Raw genomic sequence first — 20,422 nt, forward strand, 5'->3', positions numbered from 1 at the left:
CTCCGCCGCGCCCGCCGCGCCGCCCGCCTCCGCCTCGGGCCGCGGCAGCGGCCAGGTGCAGGAGCGCGGACGGCTCTGCGGTTCGAAGTCGGGGTCGATGTCCGGCGGCGCCGCAGCCCCGCCCGGCTCCGCCATGGGCGCCGCGCCGGGAGCGCCGGGCCCGCCGCCCCTTTGTGCGCCCCGGGCCCGCCGCCGCGCCGCTCTGTTTACCAGCCAGCAGCGCCGCACCGCGCGCCTGCGCTCGCGGGGCTCGCCGGGAGCCGTAGTCCCGCCGGGGCTGTCACGGGCGGCGGCGGGTGGGGCTGTGGACCACAATACCCAGCGTGCCCGCGGCGGAGGGCGGGGCGCACCCCCAGCGAGTGCGCGTGGCAGGAGGCGCGCTGGTGCGACTACAATTCCCAGCAGGCAAGGCGGCGGCCGAGCTTACATAACCCCCGGGGCCGGGGTGGGCCTGGGACCCCCGTGATGGCCGTGCGGGGCCCCCGCGATGGCCGTGCGGGGCCCAGCGGGCCCGCGGCGCTCGCCGCTCCCCCGCCCGCCTCAGGGCACGCCACGACACCGCGGGTTGGGCTGGGGGCACCGCTCCCTCCGCCGTCCTGTCACGGACCGGCCCCCGTTTCCGGGACACGCCCTGATGCAAGGCCTGACGGGTCCGCGTCCCGATCCGCCTGTCAGAACCACAGCAAAGTTTCCGGGCCCTGCGCCGAAGAGCGCCCAGGGCCGACTGCACCCCTGACTGCAACCCTGCTGTATGGTGCAGTCCATGTGGGCGTTCCTCGCCCCGGTTCCCATCCCAGGCGCGGGGCGCGGCCCCCTCAGCCTCAGGCTTGCCCCGGCCCGCGGGGCCGGCCCGGGCGGCGGGACCGCTGCCGGCAGCGCCCCTGCCATGCAGGTTCCGGGGCGTGCCCCGCGGGCTGAATACCCGCCGCTTATGCAGACGGTGGCCGCGCGGCGGCGCTGGCAGGGCGGCGGCTGAGGGTGGCCCCGAACCCTGGGTAGACGCCAGCTTATGCAGGCGCTAGGCGGGCGCCGCATATCGGTGCGCGGGCAGGCCAGCATCTGAAAAGCCCCGGACTCTGGATAGGTTTGGGTTTATGCAGACGGCAGGCGGGCGCGGCGCGGCGATGCGCGGGGCGGGGCGGGCTGCGGCAGCGGGCGGGGCGGGCCGGGCCGGGCGGGGCGGCGGCGGCACCACCACCATGTCGGAGGCGGCGGTGGCGGACACCCGGCGCCTCAACGCCAAGCCGCAGGACCTCACGGACGCGTACGGGCCGCCCAGCAACTTCCTCGAGATCGACATCTTCAACCCGCAGACCGTGGGCATGGGCCGCGCCAGATACACCAGCTACGAGCTCCGCATGCGGGTGCGGCCCCCGCGCCGGGCCTGCGGGGCCGGGCCGCCCCGGCCTGCGGGGGTGCGGCCCGGGGAGGGGCGGCAGCGCTCGGGGCGCGGGGACACGGGGCTAGGGGGGCCCGGAGTGGTGTCACTGCTTGGCAGCGCCGGGCTGGGGCGCTCCGGGGCTCAAGGTCAGCGCTGGGGGGTTCGCCGGGGCCTCTCGGCGTCCGGCGGGGCTGGTGCGCGCAGGGACGGGAAGGTGCTGCCTCAGCAGGGTCCTGAGCCCGGCCCCTCGCTACAGCCCCGCGGGGTGGCTGCTGAGCAGGGCATGGCTGTACAGAGCTGCTTATCTCAGGCAGGGGAGGAACACTGGGTAGCAGTGCGGGAGCTGCTCGCACTGCAGGCGGGCTGCCCCTCCTGGGCTGCTTTTACCAAGGGCTTGTGACCCAGGAGTGTGTGCAGCGGGCTGAGCACTCGCAGTGTTCCCTTCACTGAGCCTTAATCACGCTGAGCTGGGGACACTTTCACAGCTCTGTGGCTGATAGCTGGAGAAAATAACACTGAGCTTCCCCTGGAACAAGCTCCCTTTGGCGTGTGATGTGGTGCTGGCTTAGGTTTCTGATCGCAGCATTATTTAGCTGCTGAGCCTCCCTTGCCTTTCAGAAGAATTGGTGTTTGTTTTTTTTTCCTGCTCCGGCGCTTGGCTCCCATCAGCCTGCAGGTGGCAATGGGAACCTCTTAGTCCACTGAAATCGGCGGAGGTGCCGCTGGGTTTCCCTCGCTGCCTTCTTAAGAACACAGTTAATCGTGTTGCAGTAATACCAGTGGTCATCTGAGCGCTGCCCATCAGAAGGTTTTACTGCCTCAGCTCCTGGAATGTTTCAGGCTGTGTTGATGGGGTAAAGGTGAAGCTGAAGGTTGAAGTTTAAAGGTGAAGCTGTCAGTTGTTGGGCTCCAGTGGCAAGGGGAGAAGGGCGGGGTATTGCTTTGCATTTATGCATGCAGTGGCACATGATGAATGTGAAAACGCCTTTTAGGGTAGGTGGTCTGTTCTGGGAGAACAGTGTTGCATGAGGTCTGGCCTTGACAGTTCCTGGGAAAAGATTTCCCTCTTTAGCTCTTCCGTGGAGCTGCCAATGTAGGGTTGGATGTTCTTACGCTCTGCAGGCTGCTGTGAAGCCCTCTTGTAAATCACTTCAAAATGGACTGAACTCAGGGAAAAAATCCTTCTCTGTATTGTCAGCACTGGCTCCAGTGCGTGCCCGGGGGAAGGGGGATGTTCCTGAAATAGTCACTTGAGGGGGAGGGTATGGCTGGCACTGAGTAGCCTGGCTTGCTTGGATCTGAAGGGTTTTGGTGTTCTCTGCCCTGAATAAGGAAGATGAGTGTTCCTGTGATGCCTCGTTCTCAGGGGGCTTGGTTTTCTCATGTTGAAGTGCTCTGTGGCTTCCAGAGAGACCTGCAAATTAACTGCTTCGCTTCGTTACAGACAAACCTCCCGATCTTCAAATTGAAGGAGTCGTGTGTGAGGAGGCGATACAGCGACTTTGAATGGCTAAAGAACGAGCTGGAACGAGACAGTAAGGTGAGGCCTGGCTCAGACCTGCCTATTCCTGAAACCAGGACAGGAGGGAACAGTTACAGCCATAATCTTGAGCTGCCCAGAAGAGAGGCTGTGGTGGTGGGCTCTTTTTGTGGCTCTGTCCACGTAATGGGGCTGGAGATGAGCGTCAGACTGCAAAGGATATCTGATTGCAGGTGGCTGTTCTGCTGACAGGGTGCTTCTGTGCTTTTAGATTGTAGTGCCACCGCTGCCTGGAAAAGCTTTGAAACGACAGCTCCCCTTCCGAGGAGATGAGGGCATCTTTGAGGAGTCTTTCATCGAGGAGCGGAGACAGGGACTAGAACAGTTTATTAACAAGTAAGCTTGATGTCCTGGGTTTGCTGTGTGCTGCCTCTGGCTGCTGCTGGTGGAAGGGGGCTGTGGGCTCACCATGTGGGAGTCTTGACGTGCTGCTGGCAGGTGCCAGTGCTGAAGGGTGGTGCCTGCAGCTGGGTAACGAAACTGTGCTACTGGAACAAGTCCTGCCTTGGGTGTGGGTTGTGTTTCACGCTCTCTCCTGAGAGTGCAGTGAGCACTAGCAGAACAGCTGTGCTGCAGAGACCCACCAGCACCGTAGTGTTGGATCAGGGCACGGCATGGGAGGGAACACCCTGTGCTCAGGCACCTCTTACTGGTCCTGTTGTACCAACAAGTGACCTCGGGCTGAGCGTGGTGCGGGGGTGCTGAGCCGGCTGCCTGACTCCCTCCTGCAGGGAACAGAGGTGTGGGGTCTTGGTGGCAGCTGTGCTAACCTCCACATCTGATTTTCTTCCAGAATTGCTGGACACCCACTGGCACAGAACGAGCGCTGCTTACATATGTTCCTGCAAGAGGAGACTATTGATAGGAATTACGTCCCAGGGAAAGTGCGCCAGTAGGAGCACCTGGCACTGTCTTCCTCCATTCCACCCTCCCTCCTGCAAAAATGACATTTATTTTTACACTAAATCTGTCTTCTCTGAACCAGCTTTTCCTCTCTTGAACCTCCCAGTTTGTTCAGTATTTTCCTCTTTTGTAACTGGCAGCAGTTTGTTCTACTGGGCTGTGGTCTTGGCCTAAAGGTGTGAAGATTTATGCAAGTGAACGTGTTGTCCCGTGTCTAGGGGCAGGTGTGGATAGGTGTGGAGCAGGAACTTGCTTATGGTGTTCTGGTGTAGGAGCTGCCTCTCTCCCTGTACAGGAAGGTATGAGATGACCTTCACTCCCTTGTCTGTGCAGCCCCAAGCATCTCTGCAGGAGACTTTGAAGAATAGCAGTTGTCATGTTGGTCAGTGATCGCATCAGGTATTAGCGTTTTAGTAAGGTTTACCCAAACCAGTGAGTAGGTGCCTGGGTGTGTCGGTCTCTCATCCAACCCCATTCACCCTGCATGAAACCCCCATTCTTCACTGTCTGGAAGTGCTGAGACCCAACACCTACTCGAACCCCGCACTCAGCCTCCTGCGTTACAGACCTGTTTGGTGTATTTGTGCCCCCTCCTTTCTAACGTGCTGCTGGCAGCTCGAGGGGTTTCCATGCCGTGTGCTCTCATGATGCTCTGTGTGGGCCATTTGGCACGTGGAAGATGGGATAGTCTGGGCTGTAGCCTTGGCCCAGGGCTTCAGAAATGTCACAGTCTGCGGTGCCATGGGCTGCTGTGCTGGTGTTCCCTGCAGCACCTGCTGGGCTGAGCCTGGTGCCCTTATCCTGCACCCCAGCTGCAGGGAGGAGCAGGCGGGTCTGGCTGAGGAGGAGCAAGAGAAGGCTGGTGGGAGCAGTTGTAGGGTGCATCCGTGAACGGTTGCCACAGGAAGAGCCCAGCAGTGGGGCCTGGGGTGAGGCCACCTCTCCAGAAAATTATGGCAGAAAACTGGTCAGCCAGTCCCAGGTTAGACATCTGCTTACAAAGCAGAAGTGACAATGGCTCCTGGTGTGTTCTCCCCTGTTCTGCAGTGAGCTAGGCAGTCACTTGTGTGGAAGCAAGAACACACGACTGATCAGGGAAGCGTTCAGAGCTTTGAGGGGACCACAAGGCTGTGACTTGCTGCAGCATAACTGTCCTTTGGAGGCTCCCCCAGCTGCCACAGCTGTGATGAGTGAGGTTGAGCCTCAGCTTGGGGCCTCCTCGGGTCAAGGCTGGCTGGTCTATAAGCGCTTGGTCACTTTGTGGTGACACAGTTGAGCCTTTCTTGGAGCACAGACCTGCAGTGGCTGCCCTCCCGTCCCTGCCAGGCACGTTCCCTGAGGCCTTCCCAGTGTCTCCTTCGTTTCCTGGTGAGGAACCGGCGCTGTTGAGCAAGAGGTGGCTCTTGGGAAGAAGTCGTGGAAAGCGTCAGGGAGCTGCTCCTGAAAGGGCCATGGGGCAGCTGGAGCCGGTGCTGGTGGAGGTGGCCGTGCCCGTGGAGGGGCTCGCTCCCCGCCTTCCTGATGCCGCCGGTCGCGCTCGGGGCGGCCCCTTCCCCTGCCCTGCGTGGGGCTGCCATCCACCCAGCTGTCTGCACCCTGTCCAGTGTAACGTCCCGGTGCCGTTCGCATTAAACCACTGTGAAGCCAAGTCTCTGCCTGGTCCTGGGGGCTGGCGGGGTGGGGGAACCACCGGGACAAAGCGGGCATCGTGTGTGGCACGGGAATCACTGGGGTGGGGTGGGCACTGGTGGGGCTGGAGAACCGCCACAACAGAGCTTGGTTTGTGGGTCTGGCTGTCCTGACAGCTGCAGGACATCCACAATCCAGGTGACACCCCGTGCTCTCATACCTGGAGCCCAGAGCCTGCAGCTCCATGGGGATGGGGCTGGCTTCTTGTTTAGGGGTAGAGCAGGATCTCAGCTGCCGCCCTGGAGGGTCTGGGGCTGAGGTGTTCAGGATGGGCTGAGCACAGCCCTTCTTGCCTGGGAAGCCTTTCAGGACAGACCTGGTGCTTCCAGGCCGGATGCTTGGATGTGTGATGGGGGCAGGCAGCTGTAAGGGCAGGTTTCTTCCTTCGACCACCTTCATGCTGGATGTGAAAAGAGCCAGAGTGCTGGCTAGTGCAGCCATGGACTATTATTTACGGGTTTATTAGCAGTGCCTGGGGGCAGGTGTTGGGGAAGCAGCACTTGGGACTTGGAAGCCCTGCCCTGCTGCCTTCTCTGTGTGGTGGGCTGATGCAGGCACTTTGTTGCACTGCCTGAGGGAGGCCTGGAGAGTCCCGTTGTCTGGTGCTGGCAGTGCCCCGAGGTTGGGCTGGGAAGGCTGGCCTGCTCCTGCTCCCCTGTTGCCTCTGGCTGGTGTTCTGGCTGGCCCGGAGTGGCACAGGCAGCCCCTGCTCCCTCCTGGGGCAGCTGCCCTGGGCTGTGTGCAGGGGTGGCTGCCCAGGGAAGCTCTGTCAGCTTTGTCCCAGCCCTGCTGGGCACTGGGTCGTGGGGGCAGCTCCAGTGGCATCACGATCCGCAGGAGAGCGCTCTGCCACGGTGTACGGGGGGGGTTCCCTGTACGTGCACGGCCAACACAACTTCTTGGTGCGGGTACTACGGGCGATGACTAGTTAAGATGCCCTGCTAGACTGCTCGTGAGTAAACAGAAGGACTGTGAAGCCGAGCGTCTGCCCGGTCCTGGGTGCTGGCGGGGCGGGGGAGCCGGGGGGTCGGGACGGGGCGGGCGCAGGGCGGGGGCGGGCGGCGGTTCCCGGCTCTCCCCGGCCGTGCCCGGGCGCGATGTGGCGGCCGGACCCGCGGGCGGGCTCGGGGACCGGCCCCGGCTCGCCAGGCTGCCCGGACCTGCTGCAGCACGCCCGGGCGCTGCACTCGGAGGACTCCCCGCTCTACCTCAGCTTCTTCGAGGATGAGTGCCGCCTCATCGCCGACCGCCTGCGCCTGGCCGCGGCCGCCGAGCCCGCCGGGCCCGTCACCTCCACGCCGCTGCCCATCCCGGGCTCGGGCACAAGCACCTGCGAGGCCGCTGCCGCCCCGGGCCCGGCCCGAGAGGAGCCCGTGTGCCTCCCGCAGCCCGCAGCCGGCGCTGGCCCCGAGGCCCGCCCGCTCGCCCGGGCTCGGCGCGGTGCCCCCCAGCCCTCGGGGGGCCGCCCCGGCCTCGCCGCCCGCTCCCCGGGCCGCGGCCGCGCCAGGCTCGCTCCGGCCCGCACACGGGCCTCGCAGGGGCCGCAGCTCCCCTCGGCCTGCCCAAAGCGGCTCCTCCAGCCCGCAGGTAAGCGGGGTCGCTGCGGAGAGCCCCGGCACGGCCGCTGCCTGCCCGGCGCTGCTGTGCCCTCCCTCTCTCCCACAGGTACCAGGCTGAAGGGGGTGCCGCCTGCCAGGTCCAGGGCTCAGCATCCCGGCGGGACTTCGCAGCAGGCACAACCTTCCGCCCTTCCCAAACCCGCCCCCCGGGACGCACAGATGAAAAGTAATTCTGCACCTGCCAGTTGGCCTCAAGCGAAGTGGGGAAGTGTGGGGGGGCTGATGCTGCGGCTGGAAGGGAGAAGGGGATTGACCTGGGCTGCAGCGTGGCCAAGGACAGAGCAGGAGGAGTGGGGAATCCTTGGGAGCGGTGCAGGCAGGAGCCTAGGAAACTTGCTCATGCCCCAAGTGATGTTAACACTGCCCTTCTGCCAACGTGGGCTAGCAGCCCTTTGGCTTTGGAGCCCTCACCCCGTGGTCTTGTGGCAGTGGTGCCCATGGGACAGCTGAGCCCCAGGCTGCCTGAGGAGGGGTGCGGTGTAGCTGCTTCGGAGCAGCAGCCTCTGTGCCTAAATGTTTGTTCACTGTAGCTGCTGCCAAGGCTGGGGGTCACAAACAGCCCTCCTCGAGACTCTCGACAGCAATTCCTACCGTGGCTTCCCGCTCCTCATTGCAGCCTCTGGGAAGAGCGACTTCATCCACGCGCTTTTGCGTCACTAAGGGTGAGTCTTGGCAGAAACCTCAGAAGTAGCGGAGTCGTGGCAGGGAGGGGGGAGTTGCTGCCGTGGGAAGAACAGTCAGATCTCGGCTACAGGGTCAAAGCTGTTCCTGGGGAAAGGACTGGAGGGGATTGCATGTTCTCGGGCTCAGAGGAGGGGAGGTGAAATGTGGAGCAGCAAGGCTAGGTGAAGTCTGTTTCCCTGGAGAAGCACCCAGCAAAGAGACTGAGCAAATCTGGTGCTCATCCACAGGACAGGGAGCAGCCCTGGTCAGTCAGGGCACTGTCTGAGTAGGGGTTGATGCTCTTTGTTTTCATTCCCTGGGTCTCACTTCAGGATCAACTACACAGGAGACGGTGTGCAATAGGACCCAAGAGCTGAAGGAAAGTGGTGAGAGCAAAGAACGGCTGGTTGCGGAAGGGACTGTCTTGGGAGCAGGTGAGCAGGATGAGGGGGGGGTCCCACACAGGGGTGGGGAGCTGCAGTTTGCTCCCTGGTAGAGAGGAGCCCCTCCAGAGCTTTCATGGCTCCTGACTGCCAAAGGCCTGTTGAAAACCAAGCACCCTGTGAGTGTATCATGGTGAGGAGACTCTGCATTGGCCTCTGGTGGATTCTTGCCTTGTGCTGGGGTAAGTTTGGGGAAATATGGGCAGCTGCTCGTTGGGCAGTGCTGCTCCCCAGGGAGGTCCTAGCTGAGGGTACTGCAGGTGGAGTGTGCTGCCTTCCCAGGAACTGCAGCTGGGGCAGCCTGCAGAGGGAGAGGAAGTGAGAAGACAGTTCCCACTCTGCTAGGACAGCCCTGCCCTGCCTGGGGCAGCTGCCTGCTCTCCCTGTGCAGGCAGACTCCTAGCAGGAGCCCAGCACTGCTGGGAGTGAGGTCATGCAGGAGCACCTTCCCCCAGCAGCATCCCCACGTCCAGCCCAACAGTAGCTGTTGGGCTGAAGGTGCCGGGAGACCTCTGGCTCTCCTGGTCTGGAGCAGTTCTGTGGCCTGCTTGAAGAGGAGCTGAGAATGGCAGGTTTCTTGTGCTGACACCTCTCTTCACAGGTAAGGCTGACCAGACGTGGGAGTACGTGGAGACCTCTTTGTCCAGCAGGTCAGCAGCCCCTGGCCTGCTTTCAGGGTGTGAAGATGCAGTCCCTGCTGAGCAGGTAAGAGCCAGCCATGTCCTGGCAGCACAGAGCACTGTTCAGCACTGTTGATGGGGCCAGCTATGCCAGAGGTGGAAGATGATGGGACCTGGGGCTGCCAATTTCCTGGATGGCACCTGAGCTGATTTAGCCTTTCCCTAGGGTTTACACAAGACCACGTGCATTTACTGCATGGCATTACCACCTCTCCAACACTCAGGGGATTGTAGGCTTCTCTCCAGTTAGATTTTTAAGGGCTTTTTGAAACATGCAAACCTCCTGTGGCTTCTGTTGTCCCTTTTATACCTCCTGACATGTTGGACATGTACCCAGGATGGAGTGAGCACACCTTGCAGCAAGGTGAAGCTCCTAAGCTATGAATTCTCCTACCTAAAAAATATGTTTGTGCATTTGCCAGCTGTTTTAGGGCTCTTCACTCTGTGGCTGTGACCTGCCAAAGGCATTCTTGTTACACACAGGTGCTGGCAGGTGCTCACTGCTAAGTGAACTGTGGCTCCTTTGCCAGGCACTGCTGCTGTGGTGGACACCCCCTGGAAAGGGGTCCCCAGGGTGATGGGCTTGGGGTGTTGGATGGGCTGCACTGCTCCTCCAGAGGATGGGCTGTGCTGTGGCTGAGCTGCTGGTTGCTGCGGGGGGGTGACCACTCCCTGCATCGCACTTACACCCTGCCCTTGCCAGTCTGCAGATGATCAGCTGTCCCAGGAGCTGGAGCGGGTGAAAAAAGAGCTGGAGCAAGTGAAGGGGGAGCTTGGTATGTGGGTCTGGCTGTCCTGAGGGCTGCAGGACACCGGCAATCCAGGTGACACCCCCTGTGCTCCTCCCTGGAGCCCAGAGCCTGCAGCTCCATGGAGATGGGGCTGGCTTCTTGTTCAGGGGATAGAACAGGATCTCAGTTGCTGCCCTGAAGGGTCTGGGGCTGAGGTGTTCAGGATGGGCTGAGCACAGCCCTTCTTGCCTCCTGCCTGCAGCTGACAAGACTGCCCAGTGTGAAGCCTATCAGCAGACAATCTGTTCCTTGCAGGCTCAGCTCAGAGCAGCAGGTATGTGCCCTCCCTGCAGTGAGCCCTCACCTCTGGCAGGCTGCAGGGGTGCTCCGGTGATCCCTTGCCGCTGTAACCGAGGGCTGCCAGGTGGAAGGCACACAGCTCGTGGCCTTTCCCGTGGGTCAGGTGCTGAGTGCCAGGAGCACTAGTGGTTGGATGCTGCTGTTGCTTCCCAGGAGTCTGTGTGGAAGATGCAGCAGTGTTCGAGGGCGGTGACTTGGGGATAGACTGACAGCTGGCACATGGGCACATGTCTGCCTGCCTGAGCCTCTGGGCCAGTGATACATGTGGAACTGTTGAATGAGTGAATGATTCAATTCCTTGTATTTAAAATAAAGGTGTGTTTTCCAGTGGTGCTTGCTGTCTGCTGGGGTAGGGGCAGTGCCCAGTGCTGCCCACTGTTCCCCAAATGCTGGGCAGACAGGGCAGGTCTGTGCCCAGCTGTGGCTCAGCCAGAGACTTGAGGTGTGCTGCAAGGAGGAGCTGGGTGCTGGTGGATGGAGGCAGAGCAGGGCTCTGGGAAGCCTTTCAGGACAGACCTGGTGCTTCCAGGTGGGATGCTTGGATGTGTGATGGGGGCGGGCAGCCGTAAGGGCAGGTTCCTTCCTTCAACCACCTTCATGCTGGATGTGAAAAGAGCCAGTGCTGGCTGATGCAGCCATGGACTATTATTTACTGGTTTATTAGCAGTGCCTGGGGGCAGGTGTTGGGGAAGCAGTACTTGGGACTCAGTGTCTCCCTGCCTTGGAAGCCCTGCTCTGCTGCCTTCTCTGTGTGGTGGGCTGATGCAGGCACTTTGTTGCACTGCCTGAGGGAGGCCTGGAGAGTCCCGTTGTCTGGTGCTGGCAGTGCCCCGAGGTTGGGCTGGGAAGGCTGGCCTGCTCCTGCTCTCCTGTTGCCTCTGGCTGGTGTTCTGGCTGGCCCGGAGTGGCACAGGCAGTCCCCGCTCCCTCCTGGGGCAGCTGCCCTGGGCTGTGTGCAGGGATGGCTGCCCAGGCAAGCTCTGTCAGCTTTGTCCCAGCCCTGCTGGGCACTCGGTCATTTGGGCAGCTCCAGTGGCATCACGATCCGCAGGAGAGCGCTCTGCCACGGTGTACGGGGGGTTCCCTGTATGTGCACGGCCAACACAACTTCTTGGAGGGAGCTGACTAGAAGATGTGCCCTGCTAGATTTATTGTTTGTAAAGAGAGAGGCACTCATTGGCAAAGCTGGACTTGATATCCTGTGCTTCAGTTGTGGAAGGTAATGAGGGTATCCAAGGGCTGATTTGGATCTGCTTCTGCAGGGCTTTTGGCCCTCTTTCTGGGCTAGAGCCATCTCTTACCCTCCTTTATGCTGGCTACATGTGCCCTGCCACTGTTTGCCTTCCTGCTGCTCCTGTTGGGACGTGCCCTTGGGTTGCTCCATGCCTCTACCTGCTCTCAGCCATTGGCCTGCGCTGCTGGCTCAGGGCCCTGAATGACAGGGTGGAGAATGGAAAGACTGGGAAGTGAGGATGGAGTACTGGGAAGACAGATGTGGAGCTGCCTGTGAGGTCTGGGAACTGAAGACATGTTCAATGCCCGATGCTGCTCCGTCTTTGAAACTATCTCCCAACACGTGCTGTTGCAACAGGGTTTCTAGGAACAGGATGATTTTGGTGTCATCTGCTCCCTCACTGCCCTGGGAATCCACCCAGTGTCTGTCTGTCTGTGCCACCCCTTGGAGTCCTGCTGTGCCCGTGGTGCTGCCAGCCCTGCCCGAGAGCACCCTCGGCGATGGTGCTGCCCAGCTGGGTCCTCGCCTGCAGGAAGGAGTGGGAAGCATCCGGACTCTTAACAGCTCAGGGAAAGGGGATTCTGCAACTTGATCTTGAACTTAGTTTCCAGTGGGAGTCATGGGGCCGGAAAGGGAAGGGGCCTTGATGACTCGCGGGTGCACACGGCTGGGAAGCGGGGGCATACCCTGCCTGGTAGTGACGTTCACAGGATGCGCTGGTGTTCCGTCGCCGTGAGGTCATCGCAGCTGCTGCGGTGGTATTTCCCTCATCCTGAGGTCGATTTCTGAGGAGAGAAGCGGCTGGACCTGTTGCCTCGACAGCGGCGCCAGAGCAGAGCCTTACCTATATATATGCCAGGGAGGCGCTGGTTCACCCTTCCGGCATCGCTGCCAGTTTGAATGGGCGCTCACGACATGCGAGCACTGGATTGCATCAGGTCTGCGGGTACCGGCCTGCGTGCTGCCGAGGAGGGTGCCGGCCTGGCAGCCGAGCGGTTCTCCCGACAGCTTTTCCCATCTCTTAGGCTGCCTGTTGCTCCCGGAGTTGAGGAGGCTGTAGCGGAGCGCTGCCCGGGACCCGCTCCCTGCGGAGCACACGGGGCTCGTAGCACAGTCCTTCTCCATGCCTTAGGCTGAGCTCCGGAGCGGGGCCGGCCTCGCCTCCTCGCCTCGTTCCCAGCCCCGACAGAGCAAGGCCGGGGCAGGCTCTGCCCTTATGGCACATCTGGCCCCGGGGACCCCTCAGCCGCCCCCTGCGTGGCCTTCCCGAGGGAACACGGCTGACGGCACCGACCGCACGGTGCCTTGCTCTGGTCTCGGACCTGCCGCCCGCGGCAGCCGCACTCCCGGCGGCCGAGCGGAGCCGTGCCTGGCCCTCGCCCCGGTACCACTTATTTTTTGAATTTTTATTTTTTAAAAACTCTGACGATGGGGGTGGCCGGGGGCGGGGAACCGGGCACCCGCGGCGCTGGGAGGGCACGGGCTCCTCGGCATTTGTTCCCGCTGGTCCCGCGGGGGCTCAGCGAGCGATGGGTGCCGCCTTAAGGGCGGAGTCGGCCCGCCGTTAATTTCGGCGGTTCCGGGAGCGGCATTCCCAGAACAAGCGGAGCCAAGCTAAGCTAGGCTGAGCTGAACTGAGCTGAGCTGAGCTGGACGGGATCGCACCGGAGCGAGCTGAACAGCACCGAGCCGTACCGAGCCGTACCGAGCCGTGCCGCCGGTGAGTGTCGGCGGGCGCTGCCGCCGCGCCGGGAGGGGCCGTGGCGCAACCAGTGCCGCGCTTGCATCAGCTGCCGCCAGCACGTGGCGAATCGCGCCCCGGCGTCCCGTTCGGGCTCTGCCATCCCCGGGGCTGTGCCGGACACCCCGGCGGCACCGAGCCTGACTGGCACTCCTCGGGACCGGAGATGCCCCCGCGGGGGCTGGAGGAATGGTCCCGAGCGGGGGCTGGCGGCCCCCGGCACTTGCCCCGAGTCGCGGCGGGATGCGGTGGGCACTGGGATGCAGCGGGAGGCTCCTGTTGTCGCCCAACGCGTTGCTTCTCCGCTCCTCTGCCCGTTCGTAGCTCGCTGGGCACTCGGATGACAACGTGTCTTTCAGCGAGACCTCTCCGGCCGTGGGCCGAGGCTCCCCCGGTGCTCACCGAGCGCTGTCCCTCAGCCGGCTCTGACAGGGAGTGGTGCTCCTCTGGATGCTCAGCGCGTTCCCGACATCGAGCGCGGCGGGACAAGGGGATGCTATCCCCCATCTTCCTGCTCGGTGCCACTCGCGCCTTTTTTTCTCGGCCTTGCTTTCACAATAAGGGCGGAGCACGTTTCTGCAGCCATCCCCTTGCTTGCAACTCCGCAGCTCATCGGGTGTCAGAAATCCTTGGAACAATCGAGCAGCCCTGGGGAAGGCAGCCAGAGCTCTCCAGGTAGGGCTGGGGAGGGTGCCAGTGCTGGGGCACTTGTTGCCTTGAAACCAAGCCCAGAGGCTAAGTGGGCTGGGGCAGTTCCTTGGGCCAAGGCTGAATGTGACACGTGCCAACTCGGGAGGAGGTGTCTCCAGAAACAGGCAGGTTTGCTAGTTATGAGGAAGCAGCCATGGGTGGCTGCCACTGGTGGCTACCCCTGTGACCCTAGCTGATAATCCCCCTCTATGGAAAAGGGTCACAAAGTTATCCTCTTGTTACACTGATCCCTGCAGCGCAGCATTGGTGCTGTCCTGGGCACCTGGCTGGGGTGTGTTTCCTTTCCCAATGAAGGGATAAGACACTGGTGGGCAGGTGGTCGAGTGATGGGCACAGGTGCCAGCCATGGCCGTGGGCATTGGGAGTCGCTTTCCTTGCGGCTCCTCTCCCCATGTGCTGGATGCCTGCTTCACAAGGTGCTCATCTTTAGAGCTTTTCGGGGATGGGTGGCTCCTACGAGCCAGAGGATGCTGTTGCTCGCATGTTCAAGGTGATTACAGCCTGCAGAGCTTGCAGGCAGCTTGGCACTTTTAGCAGGCAAGGGATTTGTGCTGGGGGCCTGTGCTGTGTCTGGTTATACATCCCTGTCAAGGGTGTGGTGCAGATGCTGAAAGGAATGGCTGCATCCCAGTGAGTCAGCCCAGCCTGCCAAATCCTCTGCTGGAGGAATGCTTTGTCTCCCCACCATTGCTGATGTGCACACCCACATGCCAGGCCGGAGGGATGCACCCGCAGTCAAGTTTGGGCTGAAGGATCTACAGGCTGCCAAATCAGTGGGGAGTTGCTGGAAAACAGTGGGCAAGCTCTGGGACGTGCCCAGGGGCGCCCTGGCTGGGACCACACAGTGCTCGAGCAATGTGCCTGTTTCCCACCATGGACTCATTGGGTTCATCCCTGGCTCACTGTTCTGGTGCAGGAGATGTGCAGATGGGGTATGTGCAACCCCACAGTGCCTTGGAGGGACCCACCAGAGTCTCTGCCCTACAGCGTGGCAGGGGTTGGTGCTAACAGGTCAGCTGGGAACAGGCTCCTCTGGGCATCGCTGCCTGCCCTGCTCCCCGCGGCGTTGGTCTTGCTGCTTGAGGGACACTGAGCTTCACACTCCTATGGTCCCTTCTCTTGCAGGGCTTCTGAGCAGCTGAGCACCACCCAGGAGAGGACAAGATGTTCAGGGAAAAAATGACCAGTATTGGGAAGATGCTGATCCGCCGGCGCGTGGTGGATCTGAGCTCCGACGACACGCGTTTCGCTCGCTGCCTCTCCACACTGGACCTCATCGCCCTGGGGGTGGGCAGCACGCTGGGGGCCGGCGTGTACGTGCTGGCCGGGGAGGTAGCCAAGGAGATGGCCGGTCCCTCCATAGTTCTCTGCTTCCTGGTGGCTGCTTTCTCATCCGTACTGGCTGGACTCTGCTACGCAGAGTTTGGGGCCCGTGTCCCCAAGGCTGGCTCTGCCTACCTCTACAGCTACGTCACCGTCGGCGAGATCTGGGCTTTTACAACCGGCTGGAACCTCATTCTCTCCTATGTGATAGGTATGAGGCCAGGCACTGTGCTGGCACGTGTGCCTGGGCTCTTTCCAGCACAGTTCTGTCAGCACGAGGGGGTTTCTGGGGGCAGCATGTGGGATGAGTGGGGTGGGATCAGCAGGGAGATGGGTGCTGAGGTGGGGGTGATGCCACTCTGCCCGGGGCTCAAATTGATTCCTGGATTTGCCACTGACAAGGTACGGCCAGTGTGGCTCGAGCTTGGAGCGCAGCATTTGACAACATCATTGGCAACCACATTTCCACCTTCTTCGCCAACAAGACCACGCTGCACCTGCCCGGGGTGCTGGCCGAGCGCCCGGACTTCTTTGCACTAATCCTGATTGCGCTGCTGACTGGTGAGTATGTAGGAAGGGCTCCGTGGCACTGTGGGTGGCAGCATGGGAGGCCCAATGAGTTCCCACTCACCTCTTCTGTCCCCACAGCACTGCTGGCCTTTGGTGTCAGCGAATCCGCCCTCGTCAACAAAATCTTCACAGCGGTGAACCTGTTGGTGCTGAGCTTCGTCATCATCGCTGGCTTCGTCAAGGGGAACATCAAGAACTGGCAGCTCTCAGAGGAGGACTATGTCAACCTCACGCACTCAGACCTACATGATGATCACATGTAAGGAGAGCAGCTGTGCCAGGCCAGCGTCTGGCACAGGGCAGGCTTAGGCCCCACTGTCCATGGACCCCATGGCAGCTGCTCTCCTCCTTGCTTTCCAGGAACACAGCCTTTGGCTCCGGAGGGTTTGTCCCCTTTGGACTGGAAGGGATCCTGACCGGTGCTGCCACCTGTTTCTATGCCTTTGTGGGCTTTGACTGCATTGCCACTACAGGTACTGCCTTGGGTGAGGGTGGTGTGGGCATTTCCCCTGCACAGCCAGCAGCTGTCTGGAATCTGCTGGGGAGGATGCTCCATGGCGTGAGAAAGAGCTGGTCCCACCACCCCTGGGAGGTTTCCCTGCAGAGTCTCTGTCTCCAGCTGGGCCAGGCGAAAGGGCTCACAGCCTGCCCTGCTGCTGCAGGAGAAGGGGTTCATTACACCACATGGTGGGAGCAGGGCTGCACCCTCCCTGTGCACGCAGCTCCCGAAGCAGCAGGGAGCCTTTTGACTGCTGAGCCGAGGCTGTGACAGTCCTGGGAATTGTGAGTGCCTCCTGGTTATTTCCCAGCCTCAAGCAACCTTTTTCTAAATGGCTGGGTTCGTGCAGAACCGCTGCTTCCTGGAACACAGGGAGCCCTCTTAATTTCCTCTCATTCCTCCAGAAATCTACTTAGTGGGTGGCTGGTACAGGCTGTTCTGCCTGACCTGCCTGTGCCTCCCTGCCCCCAGGGGCTGCCCAGCAGCCTCCTCCTTTCCTCCTACACTGCTGCTGAGCCCCTTGCTGGGAGCGTGGCACAGCACATCTTGGCAAAGCCGAGGTGCATGGAGAACCTCTGTTCAGCAGGCTCTGTAAGGAGAGGGAAGGGTGGGGGTAAAGAGCTGGCATGGCCAGGGGGGCTGCCAGGCAGCTGCATCCGTGGAAGCCGGGGCTGCAGCCACACGCCTCTGCTCTCAGCAGTGCCAAAGCTTCTACCAGCACAGCAGGATGGCTGGAGACCCCTCCTCTCCAACAGCCCCTGCCTGCTGCTGCCCAGTCCCATGCTGCCATCCCCTGGGGCTAGCTGCCCCATGCTGTGCCATGGAGTGGGGACACATGCTGCCTCTTCTCTCTGTACAGGGGAGGAAGCCAGGAACCCACAGCGCTCGATCCCCATCGGCATCATTGTGTCCCTCTTCATCTGCTTTGTGGCTTATTTCGGGGTCTCTGCGTCCCTGACTCTCATGGTGCCCTATTTCCTCGTCAACAAGGACAGCCCTCTGCCCGAGGCTTTCAAGGCGGTTGGTTGGGAGCCCGCCCGCTACGCCGTTGCCATCGGCTCACTCTGTGCCCTCTCCACCAGGTAGGACCAGCCCCATCCCTGGCGCTGCCTGGCCCAGCGCAGGGACTGGCAGCATGCATCCAGGCTGGGCTGGGGGTTTGCTCTGCCCGGCTTCTGTCCTGCTCCTGGTACACATCCCTGTGTGGCTGGTGGGTGTGGACAGCGTGCCTGGCAGGCCCTAAGCCGTCTCTCCCCACGGCAGCTTGCTGGGCTCCATGTTTCCCATGCCCCGAGTGATCCACGCCATGGCGGAGGACGGGCTGCTCTTTAAGCGCCTCTCCAACATCAACGATCGCACAAAGACCCCTCTGTTGGCCACCATCGCCTCGGGGCTCCTCTCAGGTAAGGCTCCTGGCCACTGCTTCGTGCTCTGCCCAGCAGTGGTCTGGAGCTGCGCTCATGCTGCGTGTCTTCATTGCAGCGGTGTTGGCCTTCCTGCTCGAACTGAAGGACCTGGTGGACCTCATGTCAATCGGCACGTTGCTGGCCTACTCCCTGGTGGCGGTGTGCGTGCTCATCCTCCGGTGCGTGACTCCTTGTGCGTGGCGGTGCCTAGGGTGAACGTTCCTTGCGTCGAGCCGGGGGGCTTTTTAGCCACAGCTTTGTCCTGGGGGCATGCAGCCTGGGGAAGTGTCCAGCCCCCGAGGTGGAGGCTGCTCACAAGAGCCTGTGAGGTGTCTCTGGGCACATTCTTGAAGTGGCTGTCCTGGGGCCGCTGCTGGAACAGCAGGAATATGAGGGTGCTGTCCCCCTGGGCTACAAAGTTCCTTGGGCTCTGCTGCAAGCTTGTCCTACCTGCTCAGGTACCAGTCTGGGCAGCTGAACTCCCCGAAGGCCATGGAGATGCTGGAGCTGAATGGGAATGAGGAGGAGAGGGTGATCATGAATCCGAGCGTCACTGTTGCCAGCGCCCAGCAGAAAGAGACCCTGTCCTGTTCCACGCTGTTTAACCCACCTTCGGACACCCCCACCGCGCTCTCGGGGCGCATCGTCTACGTCTGTGTCTCGGTCATTGGTGAGTGAGTGGGAGCTGGTGGCTGATGTCCCCTCCTGCCAGGGGCTGGAGTGTTTCTGGTGCGTCTCCGCAGAGCTAGGAAGGGATGGAGAGGGGCCAAGTGGAGGAGAAGGGGCCAGGAGGCTCAGGGTGCCAGCTGCTGTTGGCAGTGCCAGCAGATGCTGAACCCACCCTGCCCTGAGCAGGGTGCCAAGTGCAGGGTACAGCTGTGGTTTTTGGGGTGCACGGGGGGTGCTGGAGGACACGAGTGCTAAGCCAAGGATGTGTGGGTGGTCACAGGAGATCCCTGTGATGAGCCTGGCCCATGCTGGCCACCAGTGAGGGTGGTCCCCAATCCCTTGAGAGTGCTTTGGCTTGGCTTGCTCTGGCTTGTCCCTCAATGGTTCCATTGTGCAGCCAGAATGGGGTGGCTCAGCCAGGTCTGAGTGTCAGAGCTGGGTCTGAGCCGAGCCGAGTGCAGGTTCCCTGCAGCTTGCTGGGCTGGCAAGCACCTCCAGCAAAGTGCTTTCCTGAGGCTTTGGAATGGGTGTTGGAGACAGCAGGTGCTGGCCCCTTACCTGACCAAGAGGAATGGGTGCCTCAGCCCAGCTGCTGGTGAGGCTCAGGGTCTATGAGAGGCCATGCAACCCCCTGACTACCCCCTCTCTTGCAGCCACGGTGGTCACAGGCCTCTGTGTGTTCCTGACCTTCAGTATGGCTGCTCTGAAGGACACCAGTGTGGGCTGCATGGTGGTCCTGGTGCTGCTCCTCGTGGCGTTGCTCATTCCCACCATCATCATTTGGAGGCAGCCGCAGAGCAACGCGCGGTTAAACTTCAAAGTGAGTTTAGCCCCCTGCAGGTGGCATCCATCTGCACCCCCATGGACTCCAGCAGGATCTGGGTGTTGCAGGGTTTGCTGCCAGGCAATTACCAGGAAGGCCCAGAGCCCTCAGAACCTCTCTGATATGCAGTCCCCAGGCTGGAAGTGCCTGGGTGCTCTCTGGGTGTGGCAGGGATGGGGTCCCTCTGTGGCCAGCAGCATCCTCAAACCCGACCTGGTCCCTCAAGGCACAGCTGACACAGCCCTTCCTGTCCCCTGCAGGTACCTTTCCTCCCATTCCTGCCCATCTTCAGCATCTTTGTTAACATCCTGCTGATGGTGCAGCTGAATCCTGGCACCTGGGTGCGGTTTGCCATCTGGATGGTTGTGGGTAGGTGTCCTGTGGCAGGGAGTGCGATGCCTGCAGGTCTCTCCTGGGGGGTTGTTAATGGTGGCAGCCCACCAATGTGCATTTCATTATGGAAACTGTCCTGCAGGTTTTGTGATTTACTTTGGCTATGGGATTCGGAACAGCGTGGAAGGGAAAAATGCAGAAGAAAAGCCTCTTCACCATCCTGGACTGGACCTCAGCCCTGGGGCTGCTGCAGTCTGAGGGACTGGGCACCATCACTCCATGGACCCCTGCCAGTATTCCAGCTTGGGGACAAGATCATGATCCGCACAGTGCATCCACCCCCTCTCCTGTAGGGAGTCCCAGAGTCCAGGCTGCGGAGCTTGGTCATGTGCTGCCCCTTCCCCTCGCAGAGCAGAGGTCGTGGAGACAAATCTCCAGGCTGGGTGGGTGTGCTGGTGGGCCAGGCCTGGTCTCTGTCCTGCTGAGGAGCAGCAACAATGGTACGGCCCTCCTACCACGAAAGGTGCTTTCCCCGTGCACGGGAGGCTCCACATGATGGTGCAGTGGTTCCTGTTCCGTCACGTTGCTGTGTTTACCACCTCCTCTCTGGGGTTTCCAAGTGCCAGCTGTGTACATGGCATCCATGGCTATAGCTGGGCAGAGAGGTTTGCTATGAATCATTCTGATCCTCATGGTACTGCCAGCAGACCGGTACTCCCTGCCAGCACAGGACTGAGCTGGCCTGTGATTTACATCCACTACTTGAGCCCTGTGCTGCCCTGACCATGTTGCTTAGCTCCAGTGTCCGTGAAGATGTCCCCAGTGTAGCTGTAGTGCTGTCCAACCTTGTGTGTTTTTGCACAGTTTGCGTTTTAATGCCAGTTTTTTATACCTCATAAATATTTTTTAAGTGCTTGCCTCTGCTGATCTTGCTGCGTCTCCCGTTAACGCCCTGTGGTCATGGGCCCCCCGAGCAGGTCCCTGCGTGCTACTGGGTTGGGTGCCAGGCTGGTGCCAGTGCAGAACAATGCTTCGTTCCAGCAAGGCTGTGCTGGGTGAGCTCCCTGCCTGGAATCTGCCAGCTAGAACCACCCACTCTTGCAC

The 20,422-nt window shown here is 61.3% G+C and overlaps 2 protein-coding genes across 4 annotated transcripts; both read left to right on the forward strand.

The window, feature by feature from the left end:
• Window positions 1–1,132: 1,132 nt before the first annotated feature.
• Window positions 1,133–5,472, forward strand: SNX12 (sorting nexin 12). Its single transcript, XM_027902900.1, has 4 exons — window positions 1,133–1,364; window positions 2,826–2,921; window positions 3,133–3,257; window positions 3,715–5,472. The coding sequence occupies exons 1-4, from the start codon at window positions 1,200–1,202 to the stop codon at window positions 3,815–3,817; spliced, it is 489 nt and encodes a 162-aa protein (XP_027758701.1). The 5' UTR covers window positions 1,133–1,199; the 3' UTR covers window positions 3,818–5,472.
• Window positions 5,473–7,720: 2,248 nt separating this feature from the next.
• On the forward strand, window positions 7,721–20,235 carry SLC7A3 (solute carrier family 7 member 3). 3 transcript variants are annotated; one of them, XM_027902895.1, is made up of 13 exons: window positions 7,721–8,143; window positions 8,907–8,943; window positions 14,821–15,229; window positions 15,421–15,579; window positions 15,667–15,847; window positions 15,949–16,061; window positions 16,947–17,169; window positions 17,351–17,490; window positions 17,570–17,672; window positions 17,952–18,163; window positions 18,816–18,982; window positions 19,246–19,354; window positions 19,461–20,235. In XM_027902895.1, the coding sequence occupies exons 3-13, from the start codon at window positions 14,860–14,862 to the stop codon at window positions 19,574–19,576; spliced, it is 1,893 nt and encodes a 630-aa protein (XP_027758696.1). In that variant the 5' UTR covers window positions 7,721–8,143; window positions 8,907–8,943; window positions 14,821–14,859; the 3' UTR covers window positions 19,577–20,235. The 3 variants fall into 3 exon arrangements, with proteins under 3 accessions (XP_027758696.1, XP_027758695.1, XP_027758697.1); XM_027902894.1 differs by lacking the exons at window positions 7,721–8,143; window positions 8,907–8,943 and adding an exon at window positions 12,870–12,963; XM_027902896.1 differs by lacking the exons at window positions 7,721–8,143; window positions 8,907–8,943 and adding an exon at window positions 13,593–13,659.
• Window positions 20,236–20,422: the final 187 nt, after the last annotated feature.

This window comes from Empidonax traillii, unplaced genomic scaffold (assembly GCF_003031625.1).
Source record: "Empidonax traillii isolate 1590-97213 ecotype Southwest subspecies unplaced genomic scaffold, ASM303162v1 scaffold918:size355816, whole genome shotgun sequence".
Classification (NCBI taxonomy): Eukaryota; Metazoa; Chordata; class Aves; order Passeriformes; family Tyrannidae; genus Empidonax; species Empidonax traillii.